The following is an 18683-nucleotide window of genomic DNA, read 5'->3' on the forward strand; positions in this document are numbered from 1 at the left end:
ATGCAGGCCTGACTCTTCTTCTCCTCCTCCTACTCCATCCTCCTCCCTCTCCTCCTCAGCTGCCTCCTCCTTTTCCGCTGCTAGCGTCTCTTCCACTGCACCGCCCAAGCTCCCCAGAACCTATTCCACATGCCAGGTGAGACGTTGCCATGCCGTGCTGCGTCTGTTGTGCCTGGAAGCAAAGAGCCACACTGGCCCGGCACTCCTTTCAGCTTTGCGTTCACAGGCAGATGAGTGGCTAACACCGCTCAATTTGACAGTTGGTAAAGTGGTGTGTGACAACGGTGCCAATCTGCTTAGCGCATTGAAACAGGGCAAAATCACGCACGTGCCGTGCATGGCACACGTCTTAAACTTGGTCGTGCAGCGATTCCTTGTCAAATACCCTGGGGTCCAGGACATCTTGCGGCAGGCAAGGAAAATCTCGGCCCATTTCAGAAGATCTTACACGGCCATGGCTCGCCTTGCTGACATTCAGCGGCGACACCATCTGCCGGTCAGACGTCTTATTTGCGATTGCCCGACGCGATGGAACTCAACCTTCTATATGCTTGATAGGCTGCTCCAGCAGAAACGTGCAGTTAACGTCTACCTGTATGAACTCTGCGAAAGAAACGGTTCTGGGGAGCTGGGTTTTTTTTCACCGCGCCAGTGGCTGCTCATGCGCGACACATGCAGACTTCTGCGGCCATTTGAGGAGATCACCAAACTGGTCAGTCGCAGCCATGGCGCCATCAGTGACATGGTACCTTATGCCTTCTTTCTGGAGCGTGCATTGCGTCGTGTCATTGATCAGGCTGTGGAGGAGCAGGAGCGGGAAGATGAGGAAGTCGCAATGCTGGATGAATTCCCAGGGGGGGCTACTCTATCTGAGACAAGTCAACAACAGGAGTCTGATGAGGAGTCAGAGGAGGATGGTGCCGGGGCGGATGAGCAGGAGCAAGAAGAGCATGCTTTAAACCTTTCTGGGATCCCTGTTGTGCGAGGATGGGGAGAGGAGAATGAAGAGGACGACATTATCCTGGATGATGAGCAGGAGCCAGGCCACCACACCGCTTCCACTTTAGTGCAAATGGGGGCCTTCATGCTCCAGTGTTTTAATAGGGACCCCCGTATAAAAAGCATGAGGGTCAAGGACCAGTACTGGGTGGCAACGTACTTAGACCCCCGGTACAAACACAAAATGGCGGAAATGTTACCGCCGTCGCAGAGGGCTGTCAGAATGCAGCACTTCCAGGCCTTGCTTCGAGAAATGCTGCATTCTGCTTTTGCGTGCGCTGGCAGAGGAGCAATTCCCACTCCCAGAGAAGGATTTGCGGGTACCAATCCAACAGCGCCTGCAAGAAGAGGCCGGTTTGAAGATGTGTTGGTGACTTCGGATATGAGGTCATTCTTTCAGCCGACCCATCGACAGGTGTCATCCGGATCCAGCATCAGGGAACGCCTAGACCGTCAGGTGTCCGACTACATTGGGTTAACGGCCGATGTGGACGCTCTGAGGAGTGATGAACCCCTAGACTACTGGGTGGGCAGGCTTGACCTCTGGCCAGAGCTTGCCCAATTTGCAATCGAACTGTTGGCTTGCCCCTCATCCAGTGTCCTGTCCGAAAGGACGTTCAGCGCAGCAGGGGGGATTGTGACCGATAAGCGTACTCGCCTAGCTCACCACAGTGTTAACTACCTCACATTTCTAAAAATGAATGAGGCATGGATCTCGGAGGAATTCAACACATGTGACCAGTAGACCATGTATATGTCTATAAACTATTTTTTTAATCAAGCACACAGACCTTCTTAATTCATTTGGCTCACTTCCTTGACCCAAAAAAGCACACCGTACTATATGCCCCTACCCTCCTCTTTGAAGAGGTTGAGCGGTGTCATATTTCTACTGGGGCTGCTTATGATATCCCTGTGCTGTGCTGACTTCCTCCTGGGGGTTCTTATTATGAAGGGATCACACTATCCCTGTGCTGTGCTGACTTCCTCCTGGGGGTTCTTATTATGAGGGGATCACACCATCCCTGTGCTGTGCTGACTTCCTCCTGGGGCTGCTTACGGTGCTGCTGTCAGTGCTGTATGTCACGGTGCTGCTGTCAGCGCTGTATGTCACGGTGCTGCTGTCAGCGCTGTATGTCACGGTGCTGCTGTCAGCGCTGTATGTCACGGTGCTGCTGTCAGCGCTGTATGTCACGGTGCTGCTGTCAGCGCTGTATGTCACGGTGCTGCTGTCAGCGCTGTATGTCACGGTGCTGCTGTCAGCGCTGTATGTCACGGTGCTGCTGTCAGCGCTGTATGTCACGGTGCTGCTGTCAGCGCTGTATGTCACGGTGCTGCTGTCAGCGCTGTATGTCACGGTGCTGCTGTCAGCGCTGTATGTCACGGTGCTGCTGTCAGTGCTCTGTATTACGGTGCTGCTGTCAGATGCCTCTATCACGGTGCATGTGTCATTCCGGTATGTCACGCTGCTGGTGATCATCTCCTGCACCCTCTTCTTTGCCTACCCTGGTCCCTGACCTTCCCTCTCCTCCATTGCCTTCATTAGCTCCATAGTCCTGAATTGTTAGAACAATTTCCCAAATAAAATAAAAATGCTTGTAGTTATCGATCCCAAATTCACCTCATACATGTATTATGTCATTGTCCAGATGGTGGGACTACGTTTTACCCCCTAATAATTACCACGTGGCCGCAAATTCGACATGAAGGTTTGCAAAGTTCGCCTCCCATTGAAGTCAATGGGGCCCGCGGCGAACGTTCGGTTTCGCGAACGTTTGGGTCCGTTCGCATTTCGCTTTCGCGAAACGTCCCGTCGGAAGTTCGTCCATCACTATTTACAACCACTTTAACTCCTGCAGATGCCTGTACTAGAGAACACCAGCAATAAAGGGTAGCTACAGGTGTATACTGTGCTGGAGGCACACAACACCCACTTGAACTGCTGCAGATTTACAGGAAAAGAACACACTGTCCCTGCCTATGCTGCTCTCTCACTGCATGCCGGAACACACTACACAAGGCCACCACGCTGGCAGCCTTATATAGTGTGGGGCATGTCCCAAACCCCCTGAGCTATATTTGGCCACAGGCATCCTGCCTGGGGTCAATTATGGCTCTCCTCGCTGCCGGCGCTGTGATTGGCCAAGCATGCGGGGTCATAGTGCATGCTTGGCCAATCATGAGACAGGAATGCACTGCAATGGCGTAGTGCATTGTGGGCCATTTGCGCCACACGAATATGGTGTGAATGGCCCACAATGTTCTGATTTTGCCGAACAGACGAACGGCCGATGTTCGAGTCGAACATGCGTTCGACTCAAACACCGAGCTCATCCCTACTGAATAACATGTCTGGCCTGCCTGCCTGAAAGTTTATTTGAATGCGTACACCAGGAATGGCCTGCAGTCAGATCTAGCTAAACTGGATACAGTGTATATGTAATGCCACTCTCTCTCCGCAAAGAACACACTACACAAGGCTGACGCAGGTGCCCTTATATAGTGTGAGGCATGGACTTAACCCCCTGAGCCATAATTGGCAAAAGGCACTCGATGTTTGAGTCAAACTTATGTTTTACCCGAATATTAAGCTCATCCCTAGCGTGCATACATCAACCAATCTCATCCCATCATCAAACTGTATCGACCCATATGTTATTCTTTAATAATACCCCCTGGATTAGAGATCCCGCCTACTCAGCAGTCAGATATTATAACCAGACTTGTATAGGTAGAGGTGTACCGCTGTATAGACTGATGGATCAGTCCTTCCACAGTGATCGTACATCCACATAAGATGTCACTTTCTATATATGTGCAGATAGTTTTGAACATTTATATGAATTTGCTATGAAAGGTTTGGTAGCGGTCCACTTATTATGGGGAATAGATTGAAAGGGGAATGTAAATACAACAATAGGTGATAAGATTGAATGCTGATCCACATGGAAAATCTAGAAATAATGATCACACCACTTCCAGGTCTGCCCGAAGCAGGGAGTGCAATGATGGGGGGACACAAAGGCAATCAGACAGACCTCTGTGGATTCCTGCTTCAGAATCCAACAAACCCAACAGAAAATATTACCCACCAATACCTCCCAACAATTATAGGGGGGCCACACTAGCCTGGTGAAAGTTCTTAGCCTACCATTTTAGGCAAACTCCCATAGTTCCACTAAACATACCCTTACCAGCCCATCAATTGTTGCTACCAGATGTATGTCTCTTTTGTCTTTTGTACTTATGTACAAAGGATGTTGGCCGTAAATGTGTATTGCATACACACAATCAGACTTTTTAGGCAACAAACACGAACGTAGTGACGTTTCAATGTACTGATGAGTGACGACACCTCAAAAGAGGACATTCAATTACTCAGGTGCCACCCTTTGGTCAACTTCTGTATTGTTGTCTGATGTTTTTCACAAAAGTCTGATGGTTTTGTGTACACTTGATCAGACTTTGCTACATCGTTCTTATGTTGTCAAAAAGTTTGTCTGTTCGCACAGCCAACAAAAGTCCAATGAAAAGCAAAATAGTTTGTTCGATGGAACGTACACACAGTTGCATGCTGCCTTAAAACAGCTAATTTGCATGTTTGTTGTCAAAAAGTGTGATTGTGTGTACGAGCCTTAAGAGTCAATGCTGTCTCTACCAGTGAAGCATACATCCACTCCCAAAAAAAAAACATGGGTCCCATGCAGGGCGGACTAACCATTGGGCCACTTGGGCACTGCCCGAGGGGCCCTGAGTCACTAGTGGCCCCATCAGGTTTGCCAGCTTCAGTAAAACCAGGAACAGTATGTAAAAATCTGTTTTTTACATCTGTCTCTGAAATGTCCCTTACCGACATCCATTTGGTCTAAAAATCCTCAGATTATAGCTGCCCCACCTCTCCAGTACCTTCTCTCCAGTGTGTGTGTGTGTGTGTGTGTGTGTGTGCGTGCGTGCGTGCGTGCGTGCGTGCGTGTACTGTGTGGCCCCATAATCTCCTATTGCCTGGGGGCCCCATGAGTTGTCAGTCCACCCCTGGTCCCATGGGCAACCTGGTACACACACTAATGCCTTTCTCATACAATATTATTTTCCAAATGACTCCTCTTGGTGCAATTTTCCTCCTTGATTGACTGTATCCCTTGTATTTCCTTTTTCTTGCAATACTGTTATTCTAAGTATTTTTCAAGGCAAATTCAAGGTTTTACTTCATAGTATGCTCAATGTTAATTGCATATTATATGCTGGTACCAAATGTTTTATGTTGTGTGCTGATTGCACTGTTATAACACCATTACTCTGTATCTGCCATGTCATGTTACTGTATGGTATATGTTTCTTTAAAAAAATGCAATACAATGCATTGAACTTGGTATAAAAACAAAACAAAAAAAAACAAAAAAAAAAACATTCATACACTGCTAAATGATGATGAAAATTAAATTGTTTTCAGGTTTGGAGATCATGTGTAAGTTCATTATGGTGATAAACATTTCCATGTTAGAAAACATTTTCTCACTTCTATAAAGGACTGTGTGCTTCCCGAGGTGATATTGTGATCAGATTTGTATGTAGATGATACTTTGTATATATTTATGATGTTTATTATTATTGCTAATTAGAACTATAAGTACACAGAATGAGGTCAACCCCCACCCTGTGTGTACATTGATCTGCTGTTGATTGAAATAGATTCAAATAGACAAAGATGTGTCTGGGCTGATTGAGTAGATACAATGTTTCGTTTTTCTTGCTTCTTTCCTCCATTGTGTTGTGGTTTAAGAACGCCGCGATCTTCTCTTCTTGTGATTTCAGATAAAGTAACAATGTAAGGCGGGAGATTGTGGAGGATCTTTTATTGTAACAATGTTTGAGTGCGGCATAAGTGTTTATTCAGCTCTGCCACCTTGTGGTCATTCCTGGTAGAACACTGGTGTGTGTGTGCAATACAAGGAGGTGAATAGGGAATGTATACAGCTAGAAAGTGGAGATGATCTCCGCAATAAATCTAGAATTAGGATGGGAATAGAAGGGAGGTTTATTCACCCCCTCCCACTCTGACCGATCAGTATTATTATTATTTCAGCATTGCCTCACAAACATGCTCTACATAGCGCCGGACATTCCTGGTTTCTATTCCTATTCTCCAATTAAGTTCTATATTATTAATACTGTCAGGTAAAGTTCCCTGTAAAGACAAAGCCTTTGTCTTCTTATCACACTCAGACTTGTAATAGAGGTGAGGAGTAATGACAGGAAATGTGATCACAGTACATCATTCTCTCATCTCTTTTCATTCCAATCTTTCTATGCTGATCGTCTACTCACCGCTAAACCCTCCAACCAAAACCATCCACCCCTCCATACCCGTCCGTCCTGACAGCAATTCAGAGCTTCTATGATTTGTATCATTTATTAGAACGTATTTCATGTGAAGGAACGATGTGATCTCCTTACAGGGACTGCTTTTTATTGTCCTCCATCCTTTAATTCTGCTGAATAAACCTCCCCCAGCTGAAAGGAACACAGATCTCAGATCCTCCTTCACACTCCTTGGAAGGAAAATACGTTTTATTATCTGAAGAAATCGCCCAGATCTGTGATTGGTGCAAATATGAAATTCATTCATACAAATTTCCCGCCGGAATTCTATGGAACGTTCCAATGATCTCAGATAGAGACATCCGACACTAAAATCTGATATCTCTTCCTCCGGGAACATCGATCAACGCTCCTCTGAATTGTCGGGCAGTTTATCCAACCAAGAATAATACATCCGTTAGAAATATGAATGTCACATTTCTTCTCGTCTTTTCATTTTCTCCACCATACAGAACCCGCCCTGCTAGAGAATGTTTTCTATAGAGATCAATGAAAAGTCTACAGAACAAATATATTCTGGACTGAAACGGAGAAAGATCTCAGAATATATTTCTTTTAAAATTATGAAAAGAAAGACATTACTGGCTGATGAAGGAAACACCCACAGCTCTGATTGGCTCCGATTTCAAATTGCTACTTTCATATTTGCCCGCCTGAATAGCGAAGAACTTTACAGAGAAATAATCAGCCCAATTATACTGCCAAATCCGACACTGAGATCATCAGATGAGACATTTATCCCAGAGATATCATCAATGCTTTATTTACATCGATTAATCCGGAATAAATAGAAATGGATTCTGAAGATTACTGAATAAAAAAATGTAAAACATTTCCATATGTTCTCTTTTATTCCAAGTCGGAATGTAGCATCCCCCCTACAACATGATAGTGAGATGCGCTTCTGATGAATCACATCCGTTTCCATTCAGCAAAATATCTAAAAGCTTCTAAATGAATGAAATTCTCTGCAGTGTAATAAAAGACCCCGCCCCTTATCGGCATGTTTCCCATCAGGTCCGCTCTGCCTTACACCCAGCATGGTGAGATGTCATAAAACAATGTGTTTCTTTGTTTCCTTTTCAATATAATGTTTTATAAATATGAAATGACTATGAATAATTGAAACTGCTGTTTGTTTTTCTGTTATGAAGTATTAAAGATTCATATTCTCCGTGTAATCTCCAGGTATAAATAGAAAATAAATAATTGAGAAGAAGGAATAAATTAATCTTCTGGACATGTAATTGCTGTTGCATCAATGTACAGGGCCGCTGATAGGGCAGTACAACCAGCCCCATTGTACGGGGCCCGCCCCCATCAGCTACACAGTGGGGCCCGGGCATCTTACAGTTTGTTACTGCATTTAAAAAAAAAAAAAAAGTTTCCTAAATTCCCCTCCCGCTCCTACTTGCTTACAGAGGGGGGGTTAAATAATTTTCCAGGAGGGGAGTGCAGGCGCAGCACAGGGACTATTTCTTTATTTTCGGGCACATGTACATCATGCCGCCCCACTATTTTATTAGTCCCGGCTGGCGGAGTGATACAGTGAGTCTCCGTTCGTCTCCCGGCTGCATTCCTCATGAGTTATATAGAAGTTGATCGGCTGACAGGGGAGAGGAGGAGGACAGCGTTGGCTGCACTGGACACAGTGAGTGGGGAATAGAGGTTAGAATACTCACTGTGTCCTATCATGTATCTCACAGCTCAGCAGGTTATCAGCATTACAATTACAACAGGTAGCACAATAAGCAGGTGCTCTGTCATGGCTCTATCATGGCTCTAGGTCACATTGCTTTTGGGTGCTCACTGTATTATGGCTGTGCTTTGTTACAGTCTGTTACATACAGTACAGCCATAAGTTAACTCAGTGAGCACCCAAAAGCAATGTGACCTAGAGCAATGATAGAGCCATGACAGAGCACCTGCTTATTGTGTTACCTGTGATAATTGTAATGCTGATGATCATAAGAAACAACGAGATGCTACTTGAGGGTCGTTTCACACTGAGGCAGCGCAACTTACAGCGCTATTGCCTCAGGCGACCCAGACGCGACTGCTGCAGCGACTTGCAAAATGACTTCTGTATAGAAGTCAATGCAAGTCACCCCCAAAGTCATTCAGGAACCTTTTGCGACTTGTGTCACTCCAAATAGAACGGTTCCATTGTACAGAACGGGACGCTACAAGTTGTCCTAGTGTGAACCGACCCTTACACTTCATTTGGGGGAGCAGTAAACATGCAGCAGAGCTACATTTTTACGGCTCCCCAAACCAATCCCCTTTAACTGCTTCCCATCCAGCAAGGTACCAGTAAATCGCTGGGATAGACGGATGATATCTTGATCATCACTACAGCAATGATCAAGATATCATTTTTTTAGTCCCAGCAATTCTGCACAAAGTAAAGTATATCCTAATGGCTTAGAAGACACTGGATTACTTTTACAGGCAGTGGAAGGGGGTCCCATCACCACCTTTACTGCTTTTAACCACTTGCTTACTGGGCACTTAAACACCCTTCCTGCCCAGACCAATTTTCAGCTTTTGGTGCTCTCACACTTTGAATGACAATTACTCAGTCATGCAACACTGTACCCAAATGAATTTTGTGTCCTTTTTTTCCCACAAATAGAGCTTTCTTTTGGTGGTATTTGATCACCTCTGGGGTTTTTATTTTTTGCGCTATAAATGAAAAAAGACCGAAAATTTTGAAAAAAAACGCATATTTCTTTGTTTCTGTGATAAAATTTTGCAAATTATAATTTTTTTTTTCATAAATTTTGGCCACAATTTATACTGCTACATATCTTTGGTAAAAATAACCCAAATTAGTGGATATTATTTGGTCTTTGTGAAAGTTAGCGAGTCTACAAGCTGTGGTGCGAATCGCACAAAATTGATCACATCTGATGTACTGGTGACCTATCTCACTTCTTGTGACCCGAACAAGTCAGGAAAGTACAAATACCCCCCAAATGACCCCTTTTTGGAAAGTAGACATTCCAAGGTATTTACTAAGATGCATGGTGAGGTTTTTGATGTTGTCATCTTTTTCCCACAATTCACTGTTTACATATGAGATCATCTCCCATTGGCAGGTGCGACCGCGCTGTGAACGGCCGCTTTGATTGGCCGTTCACGGCGATCTGTATTCGCCTGTCTCCGGGAGACACGGCAAATACAATACTTCCGCGATGCGCGCCCCCGGCGGCGCGCATTGCGGAAGTAAACACCAGGCCGTCCAGGGACGGCCAGGCGAAGGAAGCCGCCCGCTCTAAGGCCGTCATTCGGCCATAGGGCGGGTGGGAAGCGGTTAAGATGTGACCAGTAGCATCCGGTTCCAGGGACACAGTGAGAGGGATGGATATTGTTCTTCCCACTGTGTGATGTCAGAAACCGGAAGTGACGAGGATGTTGTCACTGCCGGTTATGTAAAGAAGCCATCACTGGCTTGAACAAGCATCTAATCAAACTGATCTTAGTTTGATCAGATGCTTTGGAGGCCAGAGGACAGATATGGGGTCTAAAAGACCTCATATCTCTCCATAAAGAGGACCTGTCATGGCCCTTGCTATCACAAGTAATGTAAAAATGTAGTGTAAGATTTTTTTTTTTTTATTTGTACTAAAATACAATTTTAAATAATTTTAAACTGCCCCCCCCTCGTGCTTATTAATTGCAAAAGTATGCATTGGCTCCACACGCATATGTAAATGGCAACAAACCTGCGTTTTGTTTCAAGCCGGGATCAGGGATGGGGTCGAGGGTGGTTGAAGGGGGCCCCGTCAGGTAGGCTGTACAGGGCCCCATGATTTCTAACAGCTGCCCTGTCAATGTATCTGACTACAGGAATTACATTCTCTATTATTTTGTAATGGATGGGTGTGACTCCGCCTCTTTCCCCGGAAGGTTTCAATCAGGTCCGCCCAGGCTGTATATAAGGAGGGCAGGCAGACAGCGGAGCTCAGTTTCTGTTTGAGCAGAAAATCCTTCGTCATGTCTGGTCGCGGTAAAGGAGGGAAGGGTCTGGGGAAAGGAGGCGCCAAGCGGCACAGGAAGGTGCTCCGGGACAACATCCAGGGCATCACCAAACCCGCCATCCGACGTTTGGCCCGCAGAGGGGGTGTCAAGCGCATCTCCGGACTCATCTATGAGGAGACCCGCGGAGTGCTGAAGGTTTTCCTGGAGAATGTCATCCGCGATGCCGTCACCTACACCGAGCACGCCAAGAGGAAGACCGTCACCGCCATGGATGTCGTCTATGCTCTCAAACGCCAGGGGCGCACTCTCTACGGATTCGGAGGCTAAACCCTCATAGACACCTACCTACTTCATCTACACAAAGGTCCTTCTCAGGGCCACCCACCTTCTCATACAAAGAACTACATACCGCTATTTGTTATCAGTAGAAGTAAACGTGGAAAATGAATGACGCGTTGTACACATTTCTGTAGCGGGGGGTTTGTTCTCGGGATTGGACACGTGACATTCACCCTATGTAGGCGATCTAAGTGTGATCACACTGTATGAGGGGCGATTGATTCTAATCTTTAATGGGCCAATTAAAAACAGTAGTTTGGGTTTGTCAGGAAACGTCCAGAACTGGGATCGGATCAGCTTTATTTGAACATTTCTCTTCTAGGTCTAAAGCCCCATATAACCCACTTTTCGATTTTCTGCAGATTTTTCAAAAACCATGTAGTGTAAGGGTCTGCCTGATTGTATTCACTGAAACTCTTAAGGTCTGACCTCCTATTATACGGCTTTGGTAACAAAATCGAATCACGTGTATGGGATCTTATGAACATTCCATCCAGAGAAGCAGATCTAGTGTAGCGCCAAATCTCAGCAGGGAATGGATGGAGGATTTCCGTACAATTATCGGATTCCTTCATTTGTTACTGGTGGAAGAAGTCAAGTTTTTATATTTCATCCTCCTGAGTGCAGATTGTAAAATTTTATAGATCAACTCTCTACCCAATTAGATACAACATTGGAGAAATCATTTTGTTGTGTTCTTAAGTCGCTTTAGTAAAGCAGATCGAACAGTGTATGGTCAGTTAGATATCGCACGTGTACCTGGAGATTACACAAAGAACACACATCTTTAACACTTCATAACACAAACATCAGTTTCAATTTTTCATATTTATAAAGATTATTTTGAAAAGGAAACAAAGAAATGCATTTTTTTTCCTACATCTCACCTTCCTGTGTAAAGATGAGCGGACCTGATGAGAAGGGGCGGGGTCTATTCATGTATTACACTGCAGAAAATGTCATTTATTTAGAAACGTTTAAATATTTTGCTGAATGGAAACGGATGTAATTCGTCAGAATCGCAATATTTTCTTAATTGATTCATAGTACATATTTGTATCTTTTTTTTTTTCAGTTAGTTACATAATTCTAGGCAGATCTGATTGTGTTTTATTGTACACACCGTTATGTATCTGGCAGTGTCATGATTTCTACCAGTCCATTCACGTATTTATTTATTAATATTCTAGTTGTAATATAGAGGCCAGTCCCAGGATCCTATACAGATCTGATGACAAACCTCTTCTTCCAGTTCTTTTTCGGAGATTACACAAATCACCAGTTACTATTGTTAATAACAATTCCATATTTATAAGAGATTACTAAAGAAGGGGAGAAAAAAAATCGCATTTATGTTTCTAAGATAAAACCATTTAATACTCCTTTCACTTTTTATACATCTAATAACAGAGAACATATTTCACATTATTCAACAATCTTTTGAATCGATTTCTATTCCGGATGAATCCGTTTCAAAATAAATCGCTGATATCTCTCGGATAAATGTCTCAGTGTCGGATTTGGCGGTATAATAGGGCTGATAATTTCTCTGTAACGTTCTAAAGAATTCTGGCGGGCAAATTCGAAAGTAGCAATTTGAAATATGAGCCAATTAGACCTGTGGGCGTTCCCTTCATGAGCCAATAATGTTTTTGATGAGGAATCCAAAGAAATGTCTTCTGAGATCTTATTCCGTTTTCAGCCCAGTAAATACTCGTTCTGTACTTTCCATTGATCTCTATAGAAAACATTCTCTATGATTCTGTATACAAACCCCTTGATATAATATTTTAGCGCGTTTATAAAGTGACTGGAACGTTCCCCGGAAGAACTGAAACTTTGTATCATTACATTTCTGTCAGATTAGCCGATCTGAGGTGATTGGGAAGGTTCCATGATAAATGAAGCCAATCCGTTCCATACCCCGCCCGCCATAATAGGGACATTCTGAGATCTGTGCTGCTGATCAGTCGGGGGTGATTGTTTTATTATATAATGAATGATTTCTGATCTGTAATAAATTCAACAGAACTAAAGTCTGAAGGACAATGACGATCAGTCCCTGTAAAATGACCGGATCCCCCAATAATGATTTCCAGGCTCTTTATATGTAGTAATTGTCCTCCCTGTACAGATCTCCTGTACTAGAAGTGTGAACAAATAAGAATGTATTTCCCGTGTAAAGCTATGCAGACAATTGAGGGCTGATTGCATGCGATGTGGTAGACACAATGAGGGGTGTGTGGGGGGCTCTTTGTAGAGAGATGTGGGTGGCTCTGAGAAGAGCCTTTGTGTTGTAGAAATGAAAGGATTTGGGAGTAGAAAGGAGTTGTCGGGATTACTTGGATTTGGCGGCGGCCTTGTGGCTCTCGGTCTTCTTGGGCAGCAGCACGGCCTGGATGTTGGGCAGGACTCCTCCCTGGGCGATGGTGACGCCGCCCAGCAGCTTGTTGAGCTCCTCGTCGTTGCGGACGGCCAGCTGGAGGTGTCGGGGGATGATGCGGGTCTTCTTGTTGTCGCGGGCGGCGTTGCCGGCCAGCTCGAGGATCTCAGCCGTGAGATACTCGAGGACGGCGGCCAGATAGACGGGAGCTCCGGCCCCGACCCGCTCCGCATAGTTGCCCTTCCTGAGCAGACGGTGAACACGGCCGACTGGGAACTGCAGACCAGCCCGGGATGATCGGGTCTTGGCCTTAGCCCGAACCTTGCCTCCTTGCTTTCCACGGCCAGACATTTTGAGATTCCTGTGTCGTTACACTGACAAAGATAACCACCTTCTAGGGTCTCCTTATATTTATACAGTCAATGCTGTGACATCAAACACTTTGATTGGCTACTTTTCAAGCTAGCCAATAGTGTTCTGAATTGCTTCTACACCAATCAGTAAACAAAGAAGGAAAGCAAAACACTCCTCCCCATCACATGACTGAATCCTCCAATAGAAGAGTGAGGAGGGGAGGAGACTCATTTGCATAGGACGCCTATAAAAGCAGCACATGAGGGCGGCTCCAGCACACATTTGCTTCAAACAGCAGAGATCACATTAACCCTTATCATGCCTGAACCAGCCAAGTCCGCCCCGGCGCCCAAGAAGGGCTCCAAGAAAGCCGTGACCAAGAGCCAGAAGAAGGACGGCAAGAAGCGGAGGAAGAGCAGGAAGGAGAGTTATGCCATCTACGTGTACAAGGTGCTCAAGCAGGTCCACCCCGACACCGGCATCTCGTCCAAGGCCATGGGCATCATGAACTCCTTCGTCAATGACATCTTCGAGCGCATCGCCGGCGAAGCTTCCCGCCTGGCTCATTACAACAAGCGCCGCACCATCACCTCCCGGGAGATCCAGACCGCCGTCCGCCTCCTCCTGCCCGGAGAGCTGGCCAAGCACGCCGTCTCCGAGGGCACCAAGGCCGTCACCAAGTACACCAGCGCCAAGTAATCCCCCATCCCCCCCCCCCCATCATCATCATCCCAACACAAGACACAAAGGCTCTTCTAAGAGCCACCCACCATTTCCATCAATGAGCTCTCATCACATTTCATTTATAAACACAAGTGAACAATTAACAAATGAAAAATAATGTGTGTACAATCTGATGGAGAGTTATACATTTGTGGATATATTCGAATAAATCCATCGGAGTACCAGCTGGTATTTCAGATTCTCTGTGAGAAATCACAGAAGATTATTATTATTTTTCTCCCCCCACTTAGCCCCGTTCTGTAGAATGGATATCCGGAGGATCTAATTTATAGATGAATATTGTCGGCTAGTGGGACAAACAATTCAATCACATTGTATGTCTTTCCCGTATAAAAGGCATGCACTTTGTCACCACTAGGTGTCAGTGTTGCTCCTCGGAGAATACATGGGAGATTTCCCCCGTAAATTGAAAGCGGATTTGTATGTACAGAAGGATTACACATATATCACATCTTTATTACGTCCTTTGTGACCGACGCGTTTGTTTTCCATTTTATAAATGATCTTGGACTCCTCACAAATCACGATAATGTCTGGAGACAGATATACAGGGGGATGCATACATATTAGGAATAGTTTAGGGATCATCTGCTTAGAATTTTTACTAATACATCCCCTTGTGCTTTCATTTTGTCATACAGCATCTGTTTTCTTTATGGGAGTCCAAATATAAGATATATAATCATCTACTTACCTTAGATGGGGGAAGGGGGGACGGATTAGACCATCAACTGGACATACATTGTCTTTCCTGGTCTGTATCTCTTCCTCTTCTTTCTCTCTGTTTTGTGTGTGTATATATATATATATATATATATATACACACACACGTTATCATTTATTTTTTGTATTCGAGCATTTTTTGAATTTCACCCGCACCAAGTAATTCCCCAACACCCCCATCATCCAAACAAGACACACATGTTCTTCTATGCACCATATCGGAGCCGTCATTCTCCTTCTAATGTTGACGTGATATCATGAGAATTATAGTTGAAATAATGTTTTTGCAGCATTTTCTGACACATAAATCCTGATTCATGTAAATGTATCGGATCGATTATGCAATCTAGATGTCGCCCTGTGTCCATTCCCTCAAATCCCCCGGTAGGAGTTGTTAGCGGCACACCGATTATAATGTAAATCCAGCAATAGGAGCCCCTGATCTAATGCTGATCCACATGAAACATGTAGAAGTAATGATCGCACCGATCCCAGATGTGGCCGGAGCAGGGAGGACAATGCTGGCTGGCTGGGACCCGATTCATTGTCTGCTCAGCGATCTGTCCCTCCATGTTAGTACAGAATTGTGCTGGATGGAACAAGCTGTACAAGTCACCTTTCTACTTGTTATTCACTAAGAACGGAATAATCCGATCAGTGAGATCGGAGGAGGATTTTCTGTCATCTCATTTATTATGGAGACAAGCAGTCCAATGTGAGAGCTCCTAATCCTTACACATTGTGTGATGTGGAGGAACTCCCCTCCCCCACCCCACAAAGAAGAGAACTCTACTAACACAGAGAACGGGCAGATCTTGGCGGGCATTTTAAAAATGCCGCTTTTTTTAAGCAAACCAATCATGAAAAGGGGTGTGTTTTAGCTGTCCAATCAGAAGGCAGTGATGTGTATAAATAGACGCCGCACAGCCCGAGTTCTCACACTTGTATTCCTTGTGGAGATTGGAAGCATTGATCAGCCATGGCAAGAACCAAGCAGACCGCTCGTAAGTCCACCGGAGGGAAAGCTCCCCGCAAGCAGCTGGCCACCAAAGCCGCCCGCAAGAGCGCCCCGGCCACCGGCGGAGTGAAGAAGCCTCACCGCTACAGGCCCGGCACCGTGGCTCTCCGAGAGATCCGCCGCTACCAGAAATCCACCGAGCTGCTCATCCGCAAGCTGCCCTTCCAGCGCCTCGTCCGAGAGATCGCCCAGGACTTCAAGACCGACCTGCGCTTCCAGAGCTCCGCCGTCATGGCTCTGCAGGAAGCCTCCGAGGCTTATCTCGTAGGACTCTTCGAGGACACCAACCTCTGCGCCATCCATGCCAAGAGGGTCACCATCATGCCCAAAGACATCCAGCTGGCACGCCGCATCCGCGGAGAGAGGGCCTAATAAACCCCCCACCGACCTCCTCATCGCCACCCCCCACAACAACAAAGGCTCTTCTCAGAGCCACCACATCCTCCTCAGAGAGCTCCATACTATCTCATCTCCACTACATCATACAAATCCTTCCCACCGCATTTCTTCATTCTTCTCACCCTTCTCTGCACTCGGATCTCTAACATTTACAAGATGATTACAAACTAACAATCCTCACTTCTCTAGGAAGAAGAGATTTTCTCCTGCCGATCTCTTCCCATCATAATACAATGTAATAATATATAGGAGAGGCAGACAAGTTCCTAGAAAGATTCTCTTCTACCTCTATACTTCCCTCATTACAAGGAGATCGGGGAAAGGAAATGTGTTCAAGATAAATAAGAACTCCTCTCCTCTCCTATACACAGATCCCGGGATCACCTCTTCCTCCGCTCCGGTGTATAAATCATACAACAAAAGTAAAAAATCTCACACTCACTATTCATTCTTCTGTAGGAAGAAGACATTTCCTCTCCTCGATCTATCACAGGAATCTCTCCTCTGCTATTCTACAACTTACTCCAATCTCTCCCCCCTCACACACACACCGATCACATCGTTACACCTTCCCATCAGCACATCTTACACTCTCTTCTTATTCATTATCTACAGAAGACAATTATTGGCACCCTGCAGAGATTTGTACATTTCTCATTCCAAGCGTCAAATTATTGTATATGTCAGCCAATCAGCAGATAGTGGATGGTGTACCGTATAGATCCCTATCTGCTGAGACAAATTACATCTATTCCGATCAGCCAATAAGACCATTTATATCCTCATACGGGGAACTTTCTAAAAGCGGAGCCGGGAGATCAGATTTCTACACAAATGTCACACCGGAGCTGCTAATCCTCTTCATATTTTTGGAAGAAAAATGTGGAATTCTATGACAGTGGAGAATCCATTCTCCGCATAACACAATGTTCTTGTTGCTGATCATTCTAACATTCCCGATCAGTACAATGATTTCCCTTCTACCGATCACATGACATATTGTAGTGTGAATGTTCCCCCCCCACCCCCCCGGGGAGATCCCAGACAGTGTGCGGGAAAACCTCCAGGTCTCCTATCTTCACATGACAGATGTGGGTGGGATGGGGCCCCTGAAACGATCCTTTATAGCAGGAGGGATTTCCGATCTACAGGATCTCTAGTGATCATTTGTGGGATTTTCATAACATGTAATCGGGAGATTCCCTGCATGGGACAAATGTACAATGTGTGATGGGAACATCTCATCTAGACTGTGTGTAAAGTCTATGAGGCCCCTGGTGCCTGTTAGGAGGTGGTTGTAGGTAGGTATGTGTAGGTAGATAGGTGTAGCTCTGATAGGAGGAGGTGGGTGGCTCTGAGAAGAGCCTTTGGGGGGTGGAGATGAGGGAGGTATTCTTATTTCTTCTTCGGAGCGGCCTTCTTGGGCTTGGCTGCTGTCTTGGCTTTAGCCGCCTTCTTAGCCGGACTCTTGGCGGCTTTTTTCGGTTTGGCTGCAGCTTTGGGCTTCTTGGGTCTCTTTGTAGCCTTCTTGGCGGGAGCAGCTGCAGCCTTTGCCGGTTTCTTGGCGGCCTTCTTGGGGCTCTTGGCTGCTTTGCTGGGGGCTTTCTTCTTGGGGGACTTGGCTGGCTTCTTGGCGGCCGCAGGTTTCTTGGGCTTGGCCACAGCCGATGGCTTCTTCTTGATGGTGACTTTCTTGGCCTTGTCGCCCTCTTGCTGCTTCTTGTTGATCTTGAAGGATCCGGAGGCTCCATGTCCTTTGAGCTGGACGAGGCTCCCCTTAGTCACCAGCGCCCTGATGGCGATCTTCAGGCGGCTGTTGTTCTTGTCCACATCGTATCCTCCGGCGGCCAGGAGCTTCTTGAGGGCGGCCAGGGAGACCCCGCTGCGCTCCTTGGAAGCGGCCACGGCTGTGACGATGAGGTCGGACACGCTGGGACCGGACGGCTTCTTGCTGCCTTTCTTGGCTCCTCCGGCTGCCGCCTTCTTAGTCGCCTTCTTCTTGGCGGCGGGCTCCGCTGGAGGAGCGGCGGCTGGGGCGCTCTCAGTCTCAGTCATGATTCTCAACGAGGTTTTGAAAATAGATCAATATTGTGTATGTGTGGTGCTCTGCCTTATATAGAGACATTCTGCACTTCTATTGGTTGATATAGAACTTGCCTTCTGCACTGCTATTGGTTACACGCTAGACACGCCCACTCACTGTCACTCCAGTGTTGGGGAATCTTCTCTCTCTTGTTGTGTTTCCCTGGCAGAGAGAAAAACGATTATAATAAGAAATAGAAGGATGTCCAATCTTTATCGGGGACCCAATCTGCTCACTGGACTGTCACTTACCGATCTGTCACTTACCACTCTCATGAT

General features: G+C 45.8%; 4 protein-coding genes across 4 annotated transcripts; 2 read left to right on the forward strand and 2 right to left on the reverse strand.

Moving 5' to 3' along the window:
- Positions 1–12050: 12050 nt before the first annotated feature.
- Positions 12051–13485, reverse strand: LOC143955319 (histone H2A.J). The gene has a single exon (XM_077465392.1). It carries the CDS (start codon positions 13433–13435, stop codon positions 13040–13042), a length of 396 nt encoding a protein of 131 aa, XP_077321518.1. The 5' UTR covers positions 13436–13485; the 3' UTR covers positions 12051–13039.
- A 216-nt stretch (positions 13486–13701) lies between these two features.
- LOC143955321 (histone H2B 1.1) lies at positions 13702–14207 on the forward strand. The gene has a single exon (XM_077465393.1). The coding sequence runs from the start codon at positions 13757–13759 to the stop codon at positions 14135–14137; it is 381 nt and encodes a 126-aa protein (XP_077321519.1). The 5' UTR covers positions 13702–13756; the 3' UTR covers positions 14138–14207.
- A 1627-nt stretch (positions 14208–15834) lies between these two features.
- On the forward strand, positions 15835–16361 carry LOC143955322 (histone H3). The gene has a single exon (XM_077465394.1). It carries the CDS (start codon positions 15885–15887, stop codon positions 16293–16295), a length of 411 nt encoding a protein of 136 aa, XP_077321520.1. The 5' UTR covers positions 15835–15884; the 3' UTR covers positions 16296–16361.
- A 1306-nt stretch (positions 16362–17667) lies between these two features.
- On the reverse strand, positions 17668–18411 carry LOC143955323 (uncharacterized). Its single transcript, XM_077465395.1, has one exon. It carries the CDS (start codon positions 18375–18377, stop codon positions 17718–17720), a length of 660 nt encoding a protein of 219 aa, XP_077321521.1. The 5' UTR covers positions 18378–18411; the 3' UTR covers positions 17668–17717.
- Positions 18412–18683: the final 272 nt, after the last annotated feature.

This window comes from Lithobates pipiens, unplaced genomic scaffold, assembly GCF_037356315.1.
Source record: "Lithobates pipiens isolate NorthernLeopardFrog02 unplaced genomic scaffold, aLitPip1_a1.2 Scaffold_35, whole genome shotgun sequence".
In the NCBI taxonomy this organism is placed as follows: domain Eukaryota; kingdom Metazoa; phylum Chordata; class Amphibia; order Anura; family Ranidae; genus Lithobates; species Lithobates pipiens.